At 39.9% G+C, this 21,955-nt stretch overlaps 1 protein-coding gene across 9 annotated transcripts in view; it reads right to left on the bottom strand.

Annotated features, from left to right (window-relative positions):
• The window catches only part of JHY (junctional cadherin complex regulator), a 61,518-nt gene extending 39,563 nt beyond the window's left edge, over positions 1–21,955 (bottom strand). For 8 of the 9 annotated variants that reach the window (XM_041772841.1, XM_041772844.1, XM_041772839.1 and 5 more), the window contains exons 1-3: positions 21,816–21,913; positions 18,701–19,134; positions 5,091–5,610 (exon numbers count right to left, since the gene is read on the bottom strand). In XM_041772841.1, coding sequence (XP_041628775.1) covers positions 5,091–5,610; positions 18,701–19,038 — 858 coding nt within the window. In that variant the 5' untranslated portion in view covers positions 19,039–19,134; positions 21,816–21,913. Of the gene's footprint in view, positions 1–5,090; positions 5,611–18,700; positions 19,135–21,815 lie in introns of all 9 variants that reach the window. The other variant, XM_041772840.1, reaches the window with a different exon arrangement.

Here is a 21,955-nt window from a genome sequence, read left to right on the forward strand (position 1 = left end):
TAATCATTGCTAATACTTATACAGTGTTTGCTATAAAGCAGGCATTGATCTAACTGCACACATATATTTATTCATTTATTTAATCTTCATAATCCTGTGAGGAAAGTACTATTATCTTTTTTTAAGGATGAGGAAACTGAGGCATATAGGGGTTAAGCTACCTGCCCAAGGTCAGACAGCAGGTGGTGGTGCCAGCCACCTTGGCTCTGAAGTCTATTCTCTTAGCCATTATGTTTTACTTTTTCAAGGAGCATATGTATTTATATTTTAAATGGATATTAACAAATTGTCCTCCATACCCATTATACCAATTTATTATCTCACAAACTTGACTGTATTTTTTGCCTAAAGGTTCAGCAAATGTTTGGAATTTTGTTGGTTTAATTATAGGTAAAAAATAGGGCGGCCTGGGTGGCTCGGTGGTTTGGAGTCATCTTCAGCCTAGGGCGTGATCCTGGAGACCTGGGATCAAGTCCCGTGTCAGGCTCCCTGCATGGAGCCTGCTTTTCCCTCTGTCTGTGTCTCTGCTTCTCTCTCTCTCTCTCTCCCTCTCTGTGTCTCTCATGAATAGATAAATAAAATCTTTTAAAAAAAATAGAATCCTAATGTAGTATTGATTTGTATTTCTCTGACTGAGGTTGGGCATCTTTTCATATGTATCATAGAAATAATGTATAAACTTTTCTCTTGATGGCCTTTATGTATTTTTATATTGGAATTTTTGGTCTTGATTTTAAGGAGCTCTTTATATATTAGGGATATTGTGTTTTACCTGTGATATAAATTAGAAATATTTTTCTTCCTTATATTTTGCTTTTTTTTTTTTTTGCTACAGAAATTTTTGGTATTTATGTAGTCAAATTTATCAATCTTTTGTAGATTTTGGATTTTGAACCATCTTGAGGTTATGGGAGAAATTGCTTATTTTTTTCCCTAGTATTTTTATAGTTTAATTTTTAAAAATTAAATATTTGATCCAACTGGAACTTGTATGATATGAGGTATGGATCTGACTTCATTTTATTCCAGATGGCTACCCAGTTTTATTGAACAACCCTTTTAATCATTTCCTCAGTGATTTGAGATACTGCTTTATCAAATCATTGTATCATATTCTATATTCCCATATGTAATTTGACTCTATTTCTAGACTTTCTACCCTGTTGTTCCATTTTTCTGTCTATATGTGCATTAAATATTATCTTAATATTTACTTATTGAGGCTTTATAATACACTACATAGTAGTGCCAGATTCTCTCATGATTCTTAGTGTCCAGAGGTTGCTTTATTATTCCTGCTCTTATTTTTTATCTGAATTTATTCAGCTTTTTGAGTTTTATTTTTTTAAAAAGTTGACATTTTCTTGGAATGTTGTAAACTTCTTAGATATACTTCCCAAATATTCCCAAAGACAATACTTAAGACCCTGGGCCTAAATACTTGTGTTAAAATGATATATTAAAAAGCTGATTTTCTTGGCTGTGTAATGGTAATTGACATTGAGTCATTCATTTGGCAATAGATGTCATTTATTGTTTCAAAATTTCAGTTACAAAACATTGGTCATCTCTTTCAATGAAATTAAGAGGAGAAAATAGACTTTTAAACATGAAAACCTTCCAGATAGATGCTGCTTAATGTTAAACAATACCTTCGAAAGCTGCCACCCTCAATTCTTAGCTCCTGCTCCCAAACCAGCAGAATAATCCATCAGCCATTGAAGACATCAATACTCTATGGATACTGACTTACACAACTGTGACTTGGGTTTCTGAAAAACCCTGTATGTCCTTTATGTGTGGTCCATGAACCAGCAGCCTTGACATCACCTGGGAGCTTATTAGAAATGCACAGCTTAGGGCACCTGGGTGGCTCAGTCAGTTAAGTATCTGCGCTTTCAGCTCAGGTCATGATCCCAGGGTCCTGGGATCCCAGGGTCCTGGGATCGAGCCCCATGTTGGGGGTCCCTGCTCAGTGGGGAGTCGTCTTCTCCTTCTCCCCCTGCTCGGGCTCTCTCTCACTATCTAAAATAAATATTTAAAACATGTTTAAAAAAGAAATGCACACTCTTGAGTCTTACCTGAAACCTACTGGATCAAAATTTGTATTTTAATGAGATTCTGGGGTGGTTCATAAGTGTCATAAAGTTTGAGGGGAAAAAAATCAGTGGTTATCAGTGGGCCCAACAGCAGAAGTGGCACCAGCCAGAACCATATAGAAAGTTCAGATTCTTGGGTCCCACCTTATGCCTACTGAATCAGAAACCATTAGGTTTGGTCCAGCAATCTGTTTTTAACAAGCCCTCCAGTTGATTCTGATGCACACCAATGTTTGAGAATCCCTGATATAAAGTAGTGGTTCTCATTCTTGGCTGAGCATTTGAATAACTTGGAGAGCTTTGAAAAATCCCCATGCTGACATGTATCCCAGATGAGTTAAATCAGAAATTCAGGGTTTCAGGCCAAGGAATCAGTATTCTTTTAATTTTCCAGATGATTCCATTGTGAAGCTAAGGATGAGAATAGAATCACTGCTCTGGTCTGGAACACTGCTTCTTAAACCTGGCTTCACATTAGAATCAGTTGAAAATCTTTAAAAGAAAAATACTGGCACTCAGGGTCTTACCCAGAAATGCCCATTGGTCTAGGTGATGCCAAGAATCACTTTTTAAAATTAGTTTCTCAGGTGAATCTAAAATAGTTTCTCAGGATTTCAAACCACTGCTTTAGAAAGACCATTTCCCCCTCATATAAAATTTATAGTAAAGAGAATAAGTTTGGAGTTGATGGAAGAGGTCTATTTTTCATTCCTCATATATTTCTTGAGACTTTACAGTATATGTTAGGATAGTTACTATGAAAATTAAAAATAGGTACAAAGCATAGTTCTTGCCCGTAAGGAAGCCTCTAATCTGTACTGACAGAAAGACTTGCACATACTTCATATATAAATAATGACTTGAACACATTGCTCTAGGCTATTGATTATAATTCAATGAAACAGTTACACATATCCTATCACTAACTTTTATCTTTAAAAGAATAGGAATAAGATGAAGGAAATGTATGTTGGGCAATGGTGAAGAAACAATTTTGAATGTAATTAGCAATCAGCTCTTAGACGTTTGAACCTGGAGAGAGTGGTAGACAAGGTCAATGGCCACTTCAAAGACTAATTTATGAGCCTACAGATTGAGCAAGCCAAAAATGCTTTAAAGTTTTCTCGCTGGCATAACCAAAAATTATGCTGTGGAGTCACTGACAGTCCACTTACACCAATATTGTTTGCAAATGAAGTTATAACTACTAAGAAAAATTAGTAATTAAGAAATCAGCAATTAAAGAGTTTAGAATAAAGCTATTTTCACTTTTATTAGAAATTAAAATTTCCTTTGGCTTCACTATTTGCCTCTCCTTCTAGACTGGCTTTTTGGGGGAACACATTTGCAAATAAATGAAAAAATATTGTTCTAGTCTAGGATAAATTACTGGCTATAAACATTTTTCACAGATATTGGACTGTGCTGAATTTATATCTTTAAAGGGGCAACCAAGCAAAATTCAAAATTTCAAATATTTTATGAAAAGTGTGTTAACATCTAAAATTGGGCCCCAAATGTTGAAAATTTTGTTTGCATTCAGCTAAGTGTCTGTTTTGGTAATTTAGCTGAATATACTACATCCATTCCTCTGTTTTATTATTAGTTACAAAAGCAAGGGTGTGACCATAATCCTTTATAAAGGGAGTTTCTGAATTAAGAGAAAATCACAAATGTTCATCTACTTCCTCTTTCCTGTTTTATCAAAAAATACTTACAGGGTAAGACAGGTGAGGGCATTTTAAATAATACCAATTTGAATTTGGAATAGGTCAAAGGGCATCCCCGTTTAATGTAATAACCTTTCCTTCATATTAAAAAATGACCTCATATTAGTAAATAATGAATTTCAAGCTGTTTCTCTAAGAAGGATGGTGGATATACTGATCTAGCATTCTTTTTTTATGCCCATGGACATGTCCACTAGGAGGTGTGCTGATAAAAGCTTTATGAGTGCCCATGAAATAGAACTAAGGTTACTGGCTCCAGTGGATTTTGAATCCATCACCAGGGATAGACTTTACTCTTGAAATGATGAGATGAAAAAAAGAGGGCATTTATTGTTCTCATTCCATAGATGGAGTGACTAAAGTTTAATGATATCATTTGCTCAAAATAAAGGGTGGTGTAGTGATTATCAATTGTGGTTGGAAAGGTAATAGAATCACCTGGATAATTAACAAAACAAAACAACTACATGTTGTAGCCTGCCACCCTCCTGCTACCACCCCAAATGTTTATAATATTTAAGTTGAGAATCACTTGTGTGTGTTGCTGTTACTGACATGAGTGTGTCATGTCCCCTCCAATGTATTGGGACTTTTAATAAAGTTGAAAGCCAGTGCTGTACTGGAAACAAAGCAATTCTTAACACAGAATCAAACCTTCAGTCCTATATTTTATTTAGTGGAGTATAAATTTAAAAAAAATTCTATGGTTCCTTGATTTTTTTTAATTTTAAAAAATATTTAAATTCATTATAAATATAATATAAATTCATATAGTATAACACCCTGTGCTCATTCCCATCATGTGCCATCCTTAGTGCCCGTCACCCGTTTACCCCATGAATGAAAATATATTGGATATAATAATTGAATTATAGCATTGCAAGACATTGATGGCTTTGATTTTGCTCTTAAGAATTAGTTGAATAGGGACACCTGGGTGGTTCAGTGGTTGAGCATCTGCCTTCAGCGCAGGGCATGATACCAGGGTCCTGGGATCGAGTCCCATATCACTTCTCCCTCTGCCTATGTCTCTGCCTCTCCCTCTGTGTGTGTCTCTCATGAATAAATAAATAAAATCTTTTAAAAAATGGAATAATTCCTCTGATTCTTCAAAGAGGAGTGAGATATAGGACATTTGTTTTACTCAGCCACATGGTTACAATGACATCACCATCTCAACGGAAGTGATCTCCAGCCATTTCAAATAAAGGCAAATTCCAGTCTAGTGCATGGAAGAGATTATTAAGTAGCACTTACATACCTGTTCTGGGAGAATTTCCCCCCTTCTTCTATTGTGAAGTTGAAGATAAGAGTCGGTTTTAGGAGTAGGTAATCCCAAAGTCAGCTTGTTTTTTTCCACGAAATATTGTTTGGACTTCCTTCGCCGAGGGCCACGTGATCCTGGCAGGAAAACCTCATTGTGGGAACTTGAACTCTTCAGGTACCGAGAGAGGTTGCTTGACTTCTCCCCCAGATCACTGTCGCTCAGCTCCGAAAATGGCTGGCTGTGATGGGCACCACGCTCATAGTTTGGGCTTAAAAATTCACTGCCAAGTAAGGAGGCAGCACTCTGTGGGCTACTCTTGGGTTCCCCTTTTTCCTCTGAGAGTTCCATTGACGTTTCCTTGGAAGGGTACAATGGATCCAAAGTCAGATTTTCGGGAGAGCTGTTTACAGACTCTGGCAATGCATCCATAGTCAGCAACTTCCCCTCTTCTTTCTTACTCTTCCAGTTTGGGTCATATCGGAGGTCTGAATATTTGTCTTCTAGTGGTCGTTGGCTGCCCAAAGGAGAAAGGAAATGTCAGGTCCTTAATCAAAATGAATTTACTTGTTATATTTAGTTGATTATCTTACTTGAATCTCTCTCTACAATGTTCCTTCTACTACCTAGGTGTTGAAGGTATATCTGAGGCTCAAATTAGGCTTACGCAGTATACATAAGGGCATAAGTTCTTAACTCTCTGAGTTTGTTAAATTAGGAAGTAAAAATGGGGAATAATTTATAAATGCCAGAAAACAGCTGAAAAACACAAACTGTGAATCACTGTGGTTCAAGGGATGCTATTACTTATGCACACCTTAGGGACTTCAGCTAGTGAAAAAACTGCATGTTTTGGTTGGTGACATACACATCTGGCTGCTTATCTAGGAAGAAAATGCCATTATTGCCTGGGTAATATGTTCCTTGGTCTGCTCCTCCTGTGAGGGAAAGCAAGATTTATCCCAGTGGAATGCCTACCTAGATTCATCCTCCTTCTAAGTGATTTTGCTTTGCATTGTGTCTTTGTAGATTTTATCATGTGTGCTGTAGAAAGATCCCCAATCTTTAGAATCAGATGGTTTCTCACTTGGAAAGCTCTTAGTTCATATTCGTTTGTTTTGTTGGATCGAGGCACATAAGACAGTACACAGGTCAGCGTGTGCTCTAAGCTGTAGGACAGCCCTATTTCAGCAAAAGGTTAAACATATGGTCCTACCATAGGGACACGGGCTAGTCCACAATCAGTGCCTATGACCCCAAATAAAGTCTTCCCTTTTCCTCATGACAATCTCAATCTGTAAAGCACCTCTTGGTCTTAACCAAAAAAAAAAAAAAAAAAAAAGGAAAAAAAATGCTGGTAATATGGCATATTTAATGGCCCCTTTGATCTTCAAAAGCTAAATGGGAGAGATTTTCCTTCCTTGAGTATAGTAGATGCAATCCTCTAATCAAAAAGAAAATGTAAATCGCCTAGGCTTTTTATGCTACTTGATATTCCCGTTTACAGAGGACATAATTTTATGCTGGGTAAACAAACTAATGGTGCCCCTACTGCTAATTTACTTCCCTTAATGTGGACCAAGATTTCTTTTGATTTGATGTAAGGCAAAAAAGAGTGGAAAGACAAAACTCCCATGCCTTGCTAAACTGTCATTTTGAATTTTTAGTTCACGTATTAAGATGGAGAGCTTCCTGGAGTAGGCTGTGCTTCTTTCTCCACTGAGGGAAGAAAAGTGATAATTCTCTTCCAGCAAAATGCCGGAATGGAGATTGTGCACATTCGTTGGGAAGTCAGACATCAAACTATACCACTCGCCCCACTCCCTAAGCACCACAGGGTTATTGGTCTCTGGGGCTTTGAGGAGCAGGAGGTTTCTCCCTATGTGATGTCTTGGCTCATGAACTCACACTATGTTTGGTCTTGCCTTTCACTTGACTCTATGGGTCTCACTGGGCGTGTTATGGGGACATGGAGTGGTCCAACAGGGCACAATCTGGACTTGGGACTGGACAGATCTGGGCTCAGTTTCTGGGTTTGTCCTTTCCTAATTGGTACATGAAATCATGCCTTCTGTGAGCCAGTTTCTGTTGTCTGTAAGGAGGGATAAGTAAGATTCTGTTTACTTCTCAGGATTGCATAAACATTGAAATGAAACAGTGTGTCTTAATTAATATTCTGTATTTGTGCTTATTTCATCTTTCACCATGGTAACTTTGCCTCTGGGTGGCAGGCACTGACACTTCCTAACCTACACACTTCCCTAACCTCTGCCCTAGTGCTCTACCCTGTGCTATGGACAGAGGAGTTAATGAGCATTTCTTAAGTAAGTGAGCCTCTAAAATCACTCAGGTCAACCCAAATGTAGCATCAGATATTGATTTTTGAAAACCCAATAGTAGCAAATTAGAATCTAAACATGCAGAAAAGCTTCTTTCATTGGACCAAATTAGCAAATGACTTCAGGGTTCATCTTATAATGAGTCAAATATAAAGATCAACTGTGATTGTTGGGGGGGGAGAACAGATTAAGGGGTACCTTATTAGATCTTCAAGCAAATAAAAGCATGAGATGTTCTTTAAATAAAGATGCTGTTTCCCCATATCCAATACACATTGAAAGGAAAAAAGTAAATTCAACGGTCCTGTCCTTCATTTGCTCTGTTTCACAGAATGTAGCTTCTCTCATTCACTAGCTCACTCAGTGATTCTGCTGAGTGTGTACTGAGCCGGTACTGAGCCAGGGGAAACAGTGATGGGTTCATGGCCTGGTGGGGAATACAGACAAGAAAACAAGCAATTTCCTATGGGAGTGATGAGTGTCCTGATGAGGAGCATGGGTGACCTAGACTCACAAGGGACCTCCAATCCCATCTCTGGAGGTTAGAGGGTAGCATTCTGAAGGAAGTGATGGTTTAGCTGAGACCTACGGCTACAGAGGACAGGGAGTGTATGCCAGGCTGAGGGAAGAGCTTGTAAAACAGAACGTGGTGCTTTCAAAGAACAGATTCTGTACAGATGGAAGGAAGATTGAGGAGAGCTCAGGGTGAAACAGGTGTGAGATCTTGAAAGGCTTTGTAAACTCTCTGAAGGAACTTGGCTTATCTAAGTTCACTTGAGAGTCTGGCTTTGAGCAAAAATAATTTAATTAGACAGCAGAGATATTAGTGAGACATAAATCATAAATACTTCTGGAGAGCCCAAGTGATGAATCTGGGGAGGGGATTATCTATGGAGGTGTTTTTGTTTGCTTGTTTTTTTTGGTAAAGTTTTAGAATAACGAGCCTTCTTTGTATGCCTTAAAGCAGAGGTTGGCAGCCTTTGAAAGTGAGCATCCCACTGGGGATCACTGCTCTGCTACTTGGGGGGTGGCTGGGATGTGGAGCGCCGACTGGGGAGACAGCACGTATTCTGCATGCCAATTAGGCAATGCTGACAGTGAATCTCCAGTGTTTTCCTTAGAAGAGCCCTAAGAAGGAATTATTATCCCTATTTAATAGATGAGGAAACTGGAGCTTAGAGAGCTTATGCAACTTTCCCAAGGTCACCGAGCTAACAAGTGGTGGAGTCAGGACATAAACCCTGGCAGTCAGCCCTGACTCCTGTCCGCTGAGCTGGACTGTTTTGTGCAGCTACTCCCATAGGTGGTCGTGGAGCAAGGCCTGTCTGTGAGTCAGTGAATTAGTCGGCCAGTCAACAAATATGTGCTGAGCAGCTCCCCGGGTCCTGGGCATTGAAGCATAGCGAGCGAAACAGAGCAGGCTAGTGGACCTTACCTGCTAGAAAGGAAATAGGCTTTATGCACCAACTCTCATAATCAAGTAATAAATGAGATGTATAAAGAAATGCAGCACTAGGGTTTTTAAAACAGGGGGCATAAGCTTGCTTATCGCTGAAACTATGTTAACCTCTTACTTCTAGATTCAATTGCTAGTTGATATTTCATAGTCCATTTTAGTTCTATTCTATGATCCTATGATAAACCCACAAAAGAATCAATAGGCTGAAGAATGCTTATTATTTTAAAAAAACAGGTAGTCTTCAGCGTTGCCTGGCTGGCACAGTCAGTTGAACGTCTGATTCTTGGTATCAGCTCAGGTCATGATCTCAGGGTCGTGAGATCAAGTCCTGTGTTGGGCTCTACGCTCAGCACAGAGTCTGCTTGAGTTTCCCTCTCCCTCTTCCTCTGCTCTCCCCTTCCCTTCTCAAATAAATATATAAATCTTATTTTTAAAAAAGGGAGTCTTCAAGGATTGAAGGAGATGGTTTCCCTGATTCTGTGTCTTCAGTTACACTGCAGAAAACTAGCACTCACAGTGGTCATCACATTTAACCAGCACCTGCTGAAAATGGCATAATGTCTAATCATGACTGCAGACCTTCCGTCAGTTATACGGAATCTCTGGGGGGCTCTCCTTCCTGAATAACGATATGGTGTCTTTTGGTTCTGAGAAATGGTACAGCAGAGTGTCTCGGGACAAGGAATCAGACTGTCTGAACTCAACCCCTGGTGCCACCAGTTCCTGTGTGAGCATGCGCAAGTCATTTAACTTCTCTGTGCCCTCGTCAATAAAATGAGGATCACAGTGCTATCTCACAGTGCTCTTGAGAGGATTAAGTGACCTAATACATATGAATGCTTACAATGAATTGTGTCCTTGACACAGAGTACGGATCCAGTGAAGGCTGGCTATGAAAGCCTCTGTCACCGTTCTTTGCTTGCCATGTGTTACGTTCGGTCACCATGACATAACGTTGTCATGTATTGTGCTTCCTGACAATGGATCTCAAGGGATTCTTTTCTCCCTATGGCTTAAGTTATTTCTAGGGCACAAAGTTGTCTTGTGATGCGCTAAGTGGCATCTTAGTGGCCTGAAAGAAGTAACACTGATCTTCAAAACTCCCGTTTTTGTTACCATGACTTAGGCACCTGTGGACAATCTGTTTGAACTGCGGTTTCAGAAATGGGACTAAGAAATTTCAGCCACGTGATGAAATATTTTAAGAACCTGGTGAAAGGATGAGGAGGAAGATAAAACAGGGAGAATTAAATTACTTTAGATCTTCAGAAAGAGCTGTAATTTCTGGCCTCAACAAATTACTGTTCTTAAATGCCTGTAGAAGTATATCACACATGGCAGAAAGACTGGTGTTTTAAGTGCAACCTAGAAAACACAAAGGGTGTTGGAACAGATTGGAAAAAATGAATTGCTTTGGCTGAGAAAAATGTTTTTGAACCAATCATGTGAAGAGAAACTCTAATAATGTATACAGAGGAGATCTGAATCTGAAAATGGGGCTCTTCTAAGAGCTTTAATTACACTGCACTATTTACACCTGCAATGACCATCTCAGAGTATCCCCTCCGTCCCCTTTCTAGATGGAAACTCTGTATTGAAACAAATGTGAGGTTATGTTTTGCAAAATCACGGGCATGGGATGCTGTAATACTTCACAGAAACGAATCTAATGGTTGAAATAGAACATGATACTGAAGGACCCCATTGTACTGAGCTTGTGTGCTAAGAAGCTCAATTAGGTTTTGTGGTCCAGGTCAACACACTGGAACAAAATGAGTGTGAAGTGCTCCTTCATCAGTAATCATCTGCACACAAAACATGCACTTCTTTCCCTCCCCATGTGATAGAAAGGTTACACAGACAATGCATACACAACTCTTTTGTTACTGTTCAGACAACAGATGCCAGGTCTCCTCTTCAGATGCCTCGATAAGACATGGATGCAGAGAGAAAGGGGAGGGTGGTCTCATATGCATACGCCATGATATTTGCGGGCTTTAATGGACCATATTTGAGTACTTACTGTACTCAACTTCAAACAAAATAAAATCTCCATTTAATGAAGAGCCTCATATTTAGTATAGCATTCAATCAAAAAATTACTAAAATTAGAGCATGTTTCTAGTACAATTAACATCCTTTGCACTCATAATAAAATATTCAATAACTGGCCATTTTGTCTGTTGAGGAGGTGAATAAAAGCACTGCTATTAATCATTTAGCAGTTATTTATTTGCCACTTTATTTTAAGTAGGCAGTTAAATTGAAACTGCACATGTTATTATTGATTTAGGTTTAATTTAATCCTTTTAAACAGAACAATTATTCCCAATTTATATGCCATTAAACCTTTTATGCATATGAACAGCAAATTCAATTTTTGTTTAAGTGTAAAGTTTTTAATGCTTCTTTAAGGAACTATAAAACTGACAATTACTTCCAAGGATTTCTGAATTCTAGGCTCATCTTAATCTTTTTATCAATGGCTTTTAAGTAAATCAAATGAAATAAATCCAAAGGATTAAAAAAATCGCTTTTGCAAGTGTGAAATAAAATGGTCCCATAAATACACTGATGCACTTTAAGGAGGTTGTTTATGATGCAGGAAATTTCATTTAACGTAGGCATCCAGCTAAAAAATTAAACATTTTAATAGGAAAAAAGTTGCTTTAATGAACTGAACGTCAAAGACTGTCTACAGAAACCCACTCAAGAGAAGGGACTGGATTGTTACCTCGTGAATTTTATTTATAGCAATTATATAATTTGGGTAATTCCAACCCAGAGTCCCTTCTTTGTCTTTGACAACAGATTTATGGCTGCAAAATAACCAGATATTTGCCCCATGTTCCTATAAGTACAGCCTTGATTCAAGAACAGTCTGTGAGTTGAATGGAAACGAATGATCCAAAGAACATATGTTTATAATTATAACATTCTAGTTACCTCAGTTATGTGCAACAAAGCCTACATCTTCATAAGGGAAATGATGTTTGACCCAGTATTTAGAAACACAATTCCTCATATTCAGTGAGAGTCTACGACACTTACACCAGGAATTTTCCATGGAGATCTTGGATGTTTTTGTTTCACTCTCCAGAAATGGTGGCTAAGGAGACTTGGATTTATAAAATTTCTAGTGTTTATACTTTCTTTAGAATTTCCTGTCATTTATTTATTTGTTTGTTTATTTATTTTTAGAGAGAGCACATGCACAAGTGAAGGTGGATGAGTGGGTGGAGGAGAATCTCAAGCAAATTCCATACTGAGTGCAGAATCCATGTGGGTCTCAATCTCAGGACCCTGAGACCATGACCTGAGCTGCAATCAAGAGTTGGATGCTTAACTGACTGAGCCACCTAGGTGCCCCATAGAATTTCCTGTCTTTTAAATGCCAGATATTGGTCACTTAGGTGGCTCAGGCAGTTAAGTGTCTGTCTTCAGCTCAGGTCATGATCCTGGAGTTCTGGGATCAAGGCCAGGAACGGGTTCCCTGCTCAGCGGGGAGCTTGCTTCTCCCTCTGCCTTGCTCCTCTCCCTTGCTTATGCTTGCGCATGCTCTCTCTCTCTCTCTCAAATAAATAAATAAAATCTTAAAAAGTCAGATATTGACAGCATTGTAATTGCAAGGTAGCTGTGATGTTATGAGAAAAGCAGTAGAAGGACAGGTCTTGAAATGTGGGTCCCATCCAGATTTTGCCAAGCTGTGTATGCTTCGGTGAATCTCTTTACCACTCTAGGCCTTGGGTTCCTCCTTTGGACAATAAAGGGGAATAGGCTGTGCTTTAGGAGCCCTGCAGCTCTAAGAATTCATAATCTTATTAATCGGATTGCATCTGTCATGCAAAACTCAGCAATGGCATATAAGAATTGGAAAAAGAATTCATTTTAAATTCAGTATATGAAAAAATGTATAATATTTAAAGCTTTCTACATTTTCACACTTGCCAGGGAGTAGAAATAAATGAATACAGTTAAGGTCTTGAATTAAACTAGTCTTTTAATAATTTAGTTACAATCCTCTTAATCGTCTTGATAAACTCACAGGATTGTAGGAGATGTAAGTTTAATTGTACTTTGTGAGATTTTTGAACTCACTCTTTATTTACTAATTTAACACAGTAAGCATCCCAATTTTGAAATAAGCTAGAAAGGAACTAGTGGTTGTCTCTGAGGGCATTAAACCCCAGGGCACCATGGCTTTAGCATTTCTGGCGGGGGACTCTGCCTTTAATAGACACAATCTATGCCCACGCACACACTTGACTTCCGTCTCTGACTGCTCATCTGTTGTGATGGCACCATGCCTGCCCTGAGGAGTGCACCAGGGTTTAACTACAGCAGAGTTTGTGAGCAAATGGATGAACATAAAAATAGAAATGACTAATGCCTCCGACAAAAAGTCACCTCTCTGATAACATCCATTCCCACAGGATCAAAAATGAATAACTAAAATGCTAGCAGCTACCCCCAAAATACTATGTGAAAGCCTGACCATCAGGGTATAACATAAATGAAGTTGTTGGTTGACCAATGGCCCTAAACTGAATATTTAATAGAGTCCATAAAGATCAAAATGGATGAATGTTTCTAGATACCAACAGGGATGAATGGGGGCTCCTGGAAGCTCTCACAGTGTTCTTACTAATACTTAGAATGTTCAACATGCCCTCAGGTGTCATCTTTACTCTTCTAACCAGTGCAAAAAAAAAAAAAAATCCAACACCTGTAACAGAAAATCTGCCCTCAGCTTCCTATTTCCAATGTGTTCTACAAAACAATGTGAAATTTGAAGGGAAATGAAAATGTCGAGTTTTGAAGGCTGTCTTTATCCCTTAGCTATTTTGGTTTTTCAGTGCTGCTATTTGAGCCCTTCACCTGATTCTTCTATTATTCATCAGAACTAATATATACAGAAGCATTTGGGAGGAAAATCCTGTACTACGACACAATAAAAATGCCGATTATTATTATTGAGTCCCCTTCTTTTAGACCGTTCTGAGCATTACCATTGAAGAATTCCTTATTGTATCTGTTTCCTGCCCCATAATTTCTGGCACAAGGTGGTTTATTAGAATTGGAATCTTTGGTGAAGGCTATCATTCCCAGATGATACAAAAGCCATCTACAGACCTTAATGAATGAAAACCTCTCTCTTTCCCAGGAGAGGTACTGGGGAATATAGGCTACCATGACACTGCTTCCCAAAGCAAGATAAGATTGATGTTGGTTTATTCCGAAGGCACAGTATCCTTTAAAAATGTTTATTACTTTACTAAAAAGTCATAATTTTCCATGAATATTTACTTTGGCCTCAGTTTAGTCCATATCAAAATTTTTAGCCTTAATTTTTGCTAGATGGTAAACTGGAATCCTTTATTAGATCAACCCTGATCATCCTAGCTAGATGACTTATAATTAGAGGCTCAGGCTTTAGTTAGGGGAGCATTCATTCAGTTCAGTATCTGGCTCTGCCACTTAGTAACTACATACACCTACACAAATGTCAGAGCCTTGGTTCCTTATCTGCAAAAAATAGGGATAATAATGCATAAGAGGCTCTTGTAAGGATAAATAAGATAGTACATATAAAGCAAATAGTTCTACAAATGGTAGCTAATTACATTTAAGTATTCTTATTAAACACATATCCTAGGTACTGTACCGCTGCCCTCTGATTTTTTTTTAGACATATAAGGTTTCAGAGGCCTAGGACTGAAGAGGTTATTTCTAATGCTTGAGGAATTACATTGATCTCTTTCTTTGCCAGCGCCGAGTGTCCTAAGGCTAGTTGTGGAGTGGGGTTTAAGGATTATCACGTGGAGATCCTCTCTCCACTCTCTCCACTCTTGATTCATTCACTGTAGTCAATGCTGCTCCAATTTCCATTAAGTAAAAGGTTTTCTCTAATCTATATACATTGAACTATGGCTTGACTTTGGTGAGCTACAAGAGAGTAATTGCTTTGAGGAGGTTCTAGTAACATCAAAACAGAAGAGTAAGGCTCAAGTGATTTGTCAGGCAGCTTTTAAAATCGTTGCTTACAACAGCAAGAAGAAAGAGATTTTTCATGGTTTTAAGGCAAGGCTTTGACTAATTTTTTTGAACTACAATTCCCAGAATGCCGTCTACCTTACAAAAATGAAAGCCTACTTGAATTTCATTTTGAGAGTCTGAGATCGATTTGTCTGTTTCATGGCTAATAAACTATTCAGAGCCAGCAACAATGCACGTAGGAAAGGTTGCCAAGACGTAGGTGAAAGAGGCCAATAACCTGAATAATATTTTTGAGGCATTATTTGGCTAAATGCTTTGGTTCTGTTTTCCTTTGTAGTGGAGAATTGGTCATCTTCATGTTCGATGTCTCAAGCACTACACTGCCAAATAATTACTAGAGCTAAAAGCCATTCTAACCCTGAGGATGATAGTCTGTCATTAATGATTTCTAAGGCAAATAAGTCTAAGGAAAACAGCAAGGTTTATGGATCTCTGAATCAGAAGATGAAGGCCCTAACCATAGTTTTGGTTTCTATAAGTATTTTTCTTTATTTTGAAATACATTGAGTGGCATTTACATTGTCCTTGGGTAAAGTGCCAGGGATAGTCTGCTCCCTGAGCCCTGGACTCAAAGAGTGAAAACTCAACTTTGGGGAAATGAGGCGCCTTAATGGACTCTTGCTTTGGTTTCTCCACTGTGAAACTACAGACAAAAATGCCTATCTACTGCAAAACATTTTTCCTATGCCTTTGTTTCGGGGGGTGAGGGGGGAGGTGGAAAGCAATAAAACTACTACCATTTATTACCTAGGAGACTGTGACTCTCTTATATCAGAGTTATGATAAAAAACATGGCTTAAAGCATAGAGTCCGACTGCCTGAGTTTTCTGCTCCACCACTCACTTGGCTTAATAAATGGGTGTACATATAACTCCTCTAAGCCTCATGTTTAGCCTTTAAAATAGGGACCATTATAGTGTCTCCTCACAGGGCTGCCATACAGATTAAATGAGATAATGCACATAAAGTATTTAGTGCAGAGACGGGCTCATGATAAACACTCTGTAAATGCTAGCTGGAGTTATGAGAACTTTAAAATAACGTTTGGCTTCTCTTCTTCCTTTAGCCACTATATCCAATCTGTCAACAAGCCCTATCAATTCGTATTCTCATTTTCTCTCTCCATTCCCTGCCCCATTAACAATAAATTACCGATGCAGCGAATTAATAAAAGATTCCTAAGAAGGATATACACCCACGTAAGTGTACAAACTGGTTATCTCTGAGGAGGCAGATGAAGGGGAATGGGTTTGAGAAGAGGAGCATGGAAATTTTATCTGTAATGTTTTATGTCTTTAAAAAATATATATCTGAGGGGCGCCTGGATGGTATAGTTGGTTGAGCATCCAACTCTTGGTTTTGGCTCAGGTCATGATCTCAGGGTCGTGGGATCAAGCTCCACTTCAGGCTCTGCACTCAGCATAGAGTCTGCTTGAGATTCTCTCTCTCTCTCTCTCTCTCTCTCTCTCCCGCCCCCCGCTCCTCACACTCATGTGCACTCTCTCTAAAATAAATAAATGAAAAATATATATCTGAAACAAATATGGCAATAAGGGTTATATGGTATTTTTCTCTGTACTTTTTAAGATTTTATTTATTTGAGAGAGAGAGAGCAAGCATGAACAGGGGGATGGGGCAGAGGGAGAAGCAGACTCCCCGCTGAGCAAGGAACCCCACTCTGGGCTCAATCCCAGGATCCTGAGATCATGACCTGAGCTGAAGGCAGACCTTTAACTGGGTGAGCCACTCAGGTGCCCCTCTGTATTTTTCTTTAGGTTAGAATTTGGTTGTAATTTAAACCAACATCAACAACAAAACCACAGATATCCTCCACCAGCACTATGCCGTTCAACAGGTTGCTTGATCTCTGTTCCCCTCATTTCTCATATCTGTAAAATGAGAATAGCATTTTTCTGGCAGGGATGACAATGAAGAATTAAATGAAATTATAGATGGGCCTTTAAAGAGAGACATTATTGTCATTGTTGTAATTATGACTACCATCTGGTAGTTTCTTTGTCCATTGTGAGTTTACCTTCTAATTCAGAATGCACTGGTTTGCAGGATAATCTTCCCTAAACTCGGCTGCCTCTCGCAGGACCCCCCAAGAATCTGTATTCTCTCCCCCTGCTGCACCCAGCCCAGGCCCTGCAGGGGTGGCTGTCTGGCTGATGCTTCCCTGAGCCTCTCTTCCTCCCCCAGTGCTATGGCTGCAACCTTGGTCATGGCGATTACCACTTGCCCTGTACTTTGAGATCCCTAAGAAGCAAATGAGCTTGATTCTGCCCAAAAATATTTGCAGTGAAAGAATCAAGGAGAGAAATCAGAAAGGAAGAAAAAGTTTGGGACTGGGGTCTAATTCTGGCTCTGGCAGGTGCTCTTGCTATGACCGCCTTGCTGGGACATGTTGTAGGGTACTATGTTCAATACCCTATCTGGGTTGTGTACTGGTTGCACTCATGATGGCCCCTATAATCAGACCCCTACGCTGTCCTCTTTACCTATGCTTGGAACAAATCCTCTGCCACCAAGTGGGGCTTGAACATGTCACACTTTTACTCTAATTCGATTCTTGTTTCCAAATTTTACCATCTCTCCCAAACCCTGCCTGCCTAGAACTTGGTTCTAGGCCTTTTAACAAACTTCCCTTATATTTTACCCATTAGAAAAACCTAACACATTGGGTCACCAGGGTGGCTCAGTGGTTGAGCATCTGCCTTTGGCTCAGGGTGTGATCTTAGGCTCCTGGGATCAAGTTCTGCATCAGGCCACCCACAGGGAGCCTGCTTCTTCCTCTGCTTGTGTCTCTGCCCCTCTCTGTGTGTCTCTCATGAATAAGTAAATCTTAAAAAAACCTAACACACACACACACACAAACCTAACACATCTATAACTTACAAAGAGCTAGTCACCACCCTACATACATTGTGTATATATTAATTTATTTTAGCCTCAAAACTCTGTGAAGTAACTATTATTATCCTATTTTAGTGATGTCAGAACTGAGATACAGAGAGATTAAGTGGACTTGGCCAACTCACACAGCTTGAACCCAGATTGTCTACTCCAGACTACGCACTTTGTCACCACACGGAAACGTCTTTCTAATCAATGGCTTTTAACTTCTTCCACGCTGTGTCATATAATTAGTATTTTCACTAAAATGGAGTAATGCACTAATTTATATTCTCTTAAATTCTTTGGTAGCTCACGGCATAATGTCAACACCTCGTAAATACTGATTATTAGAAATTAAATCTTTGTATAAGCCCCAGGAGGTAGTACAGTAGGATTATACTCCCAGAGTGTATTATTGACATTAATAACAGTCCTGGGAGATAGGCCAGATCAATTTAACAGGTGACACAAGTGAGCCACCAAAGAGTTAAGTGACTTATTCCAAATTATACACTAAACAGCAGCGCCTGGACCAAATCAACACCCCCTGATTCCAAGTCATGGCACTCTTCTATGGCAGGCTTTCTGGGATTTCCCCAAGGCAAGTCATAGCAGTAGAGACACTTGGAATATGGACAGGAAATAAGGACCAGAAGGAGTACATACACCCTTATTAATACCTATCCTTGTTTTTCACATATCTTTTTATTTAAAAACATGGCAAAAAGCCTGGCTTCCAGCCATCCTTAGTTGCTTGGGATCTGTCTCATACACATTATAAGGTATTCATTACCATGGCCTTGCGATCTACCAGTGATGATCACACTGTTATCTTACACAAGCCAATTCCTTACCTGTTGTCTATGCCATTGTTCTGGGTACGGATGTTCTCCTTGCCATTCTTCTGAGCTACTTTTCTGCTTGTTTCCTCTTCTGTCTCACTCAGGCTTTCCTGTTGAGGACTTTCTTCCTCCAAGCTGTCTCGCTCCATACTGTTGTCCTGGATTTGGTCTTCAAGTTCAGACTGGGACTTACTCTCTTGAGTGAAGCTTCCTGAATCAGATTCCAAAGAATCTTTTGAAATCAGATGTAAGTCCTTCTTAAAAGGTGGCTCTCTGGACTGGACCTTTAAGTTGGCATGATGAACAGGAGATTTAATTGAGAGCTTGGGAATTAATTTACTATGACTCATCTTGAAAAAACACAAATACAAATGTGAATTCAAATATCCTCGATGCTAGGAGCAGTTGGCTTGAATATTCAAAGTTGTGGTTCACAAAAGCATTACCTAAAAAAAAATTATTTATGCACTTTGTGACTACTGAATTCTAATTTCAATGTTAATCAAACACTTAAGTGAGCAGAACCCTGTTACATTATCTGCAGCAGCCTTTTGTATGTACCCTTTTGTATGAGGAAAGTCTATTGGAAAAACTATTGTGTTTTTCTCTTTACAGAAGCACATCTGATGTGGAGTTCATAAACAGCCTGATAATCAAATATAGCTTTATTGTGGAAATCAAATGGCTGGATTCTTTTTTTTTTTTTTTTAACCTTCCAAGGGCCTATTACAGACAAGCCTGGACAAAGCTAAATGGTTAATTATGGACAGTACTTCTATGGCATTATTTCAGATACCCAGGGCACCAATATAAATATGCCTGTTCAGGAGTATTTATGGATAGAGAAAAACAAGTTCAGGGTCAACCTTTTGAAAAGTAAAGGATGGAGATGGGAAGAGAGTAGCTTCCATAGTTGGAACTGTAAAAGGGAGGCTATTTGTTCCTAGATCTACATTAGCTGGTTTCATCTTTTAGAAGATATTGTGGTTCCCCAGTGGCTACTTGGTAGGAATGTATACTTTTGATGGACCTCACACAGAGATCAACCTCAACTCAGTATATATATTTAAAAAAAAAAAGAACAATGATTAAAGCCTTTTAACATAAGATTTGGACACTTTGTGACTTGTGCCACTTAGTGATTCATAGCAGAGGCTGGATATCTACCTACCTGAAAGGGATGTTGTCCTGGAGAATGTTGGATGGGTGAGAGATTGGCCTGAGTAACAGCTAGGGTCCCTTCAACTCGCTTAAGTGTGTGATTCCAAGTGAGCCTTCCCTGTCTCAGAGGGCTGTCATAAAGACCCAGGAGATGGTTATGGGAAGGGTACTCTAAGTTTGTATCAGTTTGAAAGGAGAGGATTTTGAATTGGGCTTCTTTCATCTCTCTGTAGCATTTCTATTTTGCTCAGTCTTCTATCTCACTGGCCTTTATGCAATTTATTTTTCTTTTTTTTCTGTAGGTCAGACAACAGAAACATTGACCATCAGAGATTCCTATAACATTTTCTAAGGGCTTGCTCTTATTCTTTTGGCAAAGCTAGCTTTAATTAAATAGCACAAACTTATTCCTATTCCTAGCACTGCTAATGATGTCTTAAAGTACCATAGCAAAACAGACAAAAGGTGGCATTCAGATTTAAATATATGTGGGGATCCCTGGGTGGCTTAGCGGTGCCTTCCACCCAGGGCCCGATCCTGGTTCCTGGAGTCCCAGGATAGAGTCCCACATCGGGCTCCCTGCATGGAGCCTGCTTCTTCCTCTGCCTGTGTCTCTGCTTCTCTCTATCTCTCATGAATAAATAAATAAAATCTAAAAAAAATATATATGTGAAGTGGTTTTCTTTTTAATTCAAAATTCCCCAAACTAGTGTTGTAACTATAAATAATATATTAACTCTACAGACTGCTTTGCTGTATCATCTCATTTTAAGGATACATAATGCATCCTATCTTATTTTAGTAATAATTAAGTAGATTAACTCTTGCTTTTTAGGGTGTTTTTAGAAAGCAGCAAAGCCACCAAGTACTGACATTTTTAACGCAAAGCGTTTGTATAAATATCTGTAAGAGTTTTACTGCCTAAGTCACTGTACTTGGTATATGTGCTGCCGAAGTGAGCACAACTGTACTTGGGATGTTAAAGAAAAAGCTTAAAATAATCATTCTGTTCCAATTTGGGATTGCTCATGAAATCATTCAGTCCCCTCAATGGTGCTTAAGTGAGATAGACTAAGGTTTCTTAGAGTTAACGCATTAAAAAAAAAAAGTCCATAGAAGAAGATGATTTTGCTGTAATTAATGAAATCTGGAATAGCGCCGAGAGAACAAAGCCAAACACTAGCAAAGCTGGGGCTTTGGTGGAGCCCTAATCGTATAGAGGAATGAGATTAATGAAGGAAAAGCTGGTATCTTGAATAAATCAGCAAGGAGGCGTTTTAAGGGTAATAAGTGTGGCTCCCTAGTGGCACGGTTGTTTTTCACTGAAGTGTCTGACCCAGAGAGGCTGGCAATCTCGTTACAAAAGAAAACAAGGCTGACTGGGATGTCGCCAGTGGTATCCAGGCACTGAGACGCGGCCGGTTCCCTAGGGCTCCCCTCCAGACCCTGGGTCCTGTCCTCTGTACCCGGAGGAGGAACGAATTTCCTTCTGTAGGTGAGAAGGAGCCCTGCTTGCTCTGGCCAAGGTGAAAGGCCAAGGTGAAAGGCAGAGAAAAAGTTGCCCTGTTACTGCCCGGAAGCTGCCCGTAAGGGGCGGTCGGTTTATTTTCTCTTTGCCTTTTTTCTTTTTTTTTTTCCTGATGGACAAGACCAGGCAGCAAAGGCGTTTTAAGGTCAAAGAAGGGACAGGTGGCGGGGGTGGGGGTGGGGGTCTGGTGCCCCGGGCAGGTCTTAATCAACAGAAGTCAGGGCTGCTCTGGGAGTCTGGGCACCAAAGCCTGTCCAGGTGCGGGCCCCTGGGCCCACGTCCCTGCCTCTCCCCGGCCCCCCTTCCCGCCGGGGCCCCAAATGCTGTCGGGCGCCGGCTCCTTGGGGTTGTCCTGGTCCTGGTCCAGTTCTCTCCGGAGGTTTCCTGCTGTCCCCACCCAGTCCCACTCCTCCACATTTCCCTCCCCGGCGCGCGCACCCTCGTTCAGGAGGCAACCGCCTGTCACCTGCCCAGTGCTCCTCCGCGACCGCGACCCCTGCAGCCCGCATCCTCCCGCGCCGCCGCCGCCACCGCCGGGCCTCCCCCCGCCGCCCCGCCCGCTCGCTCGCAGGTGCTGC

This window comes from Vulpes lagopus, chromosome 10 (genome assembly GCF_018345385.1).
Source record: "Vulpes lagopus strain Blue_001 chromosome 10, ASM1834538v1, whole genome shotgun sequence".
NCBI lineage: Eukaryota > Metazoa > Chordata > Mammalia > Carnivora > Canidae > Vulpes > Vulpes lagopus.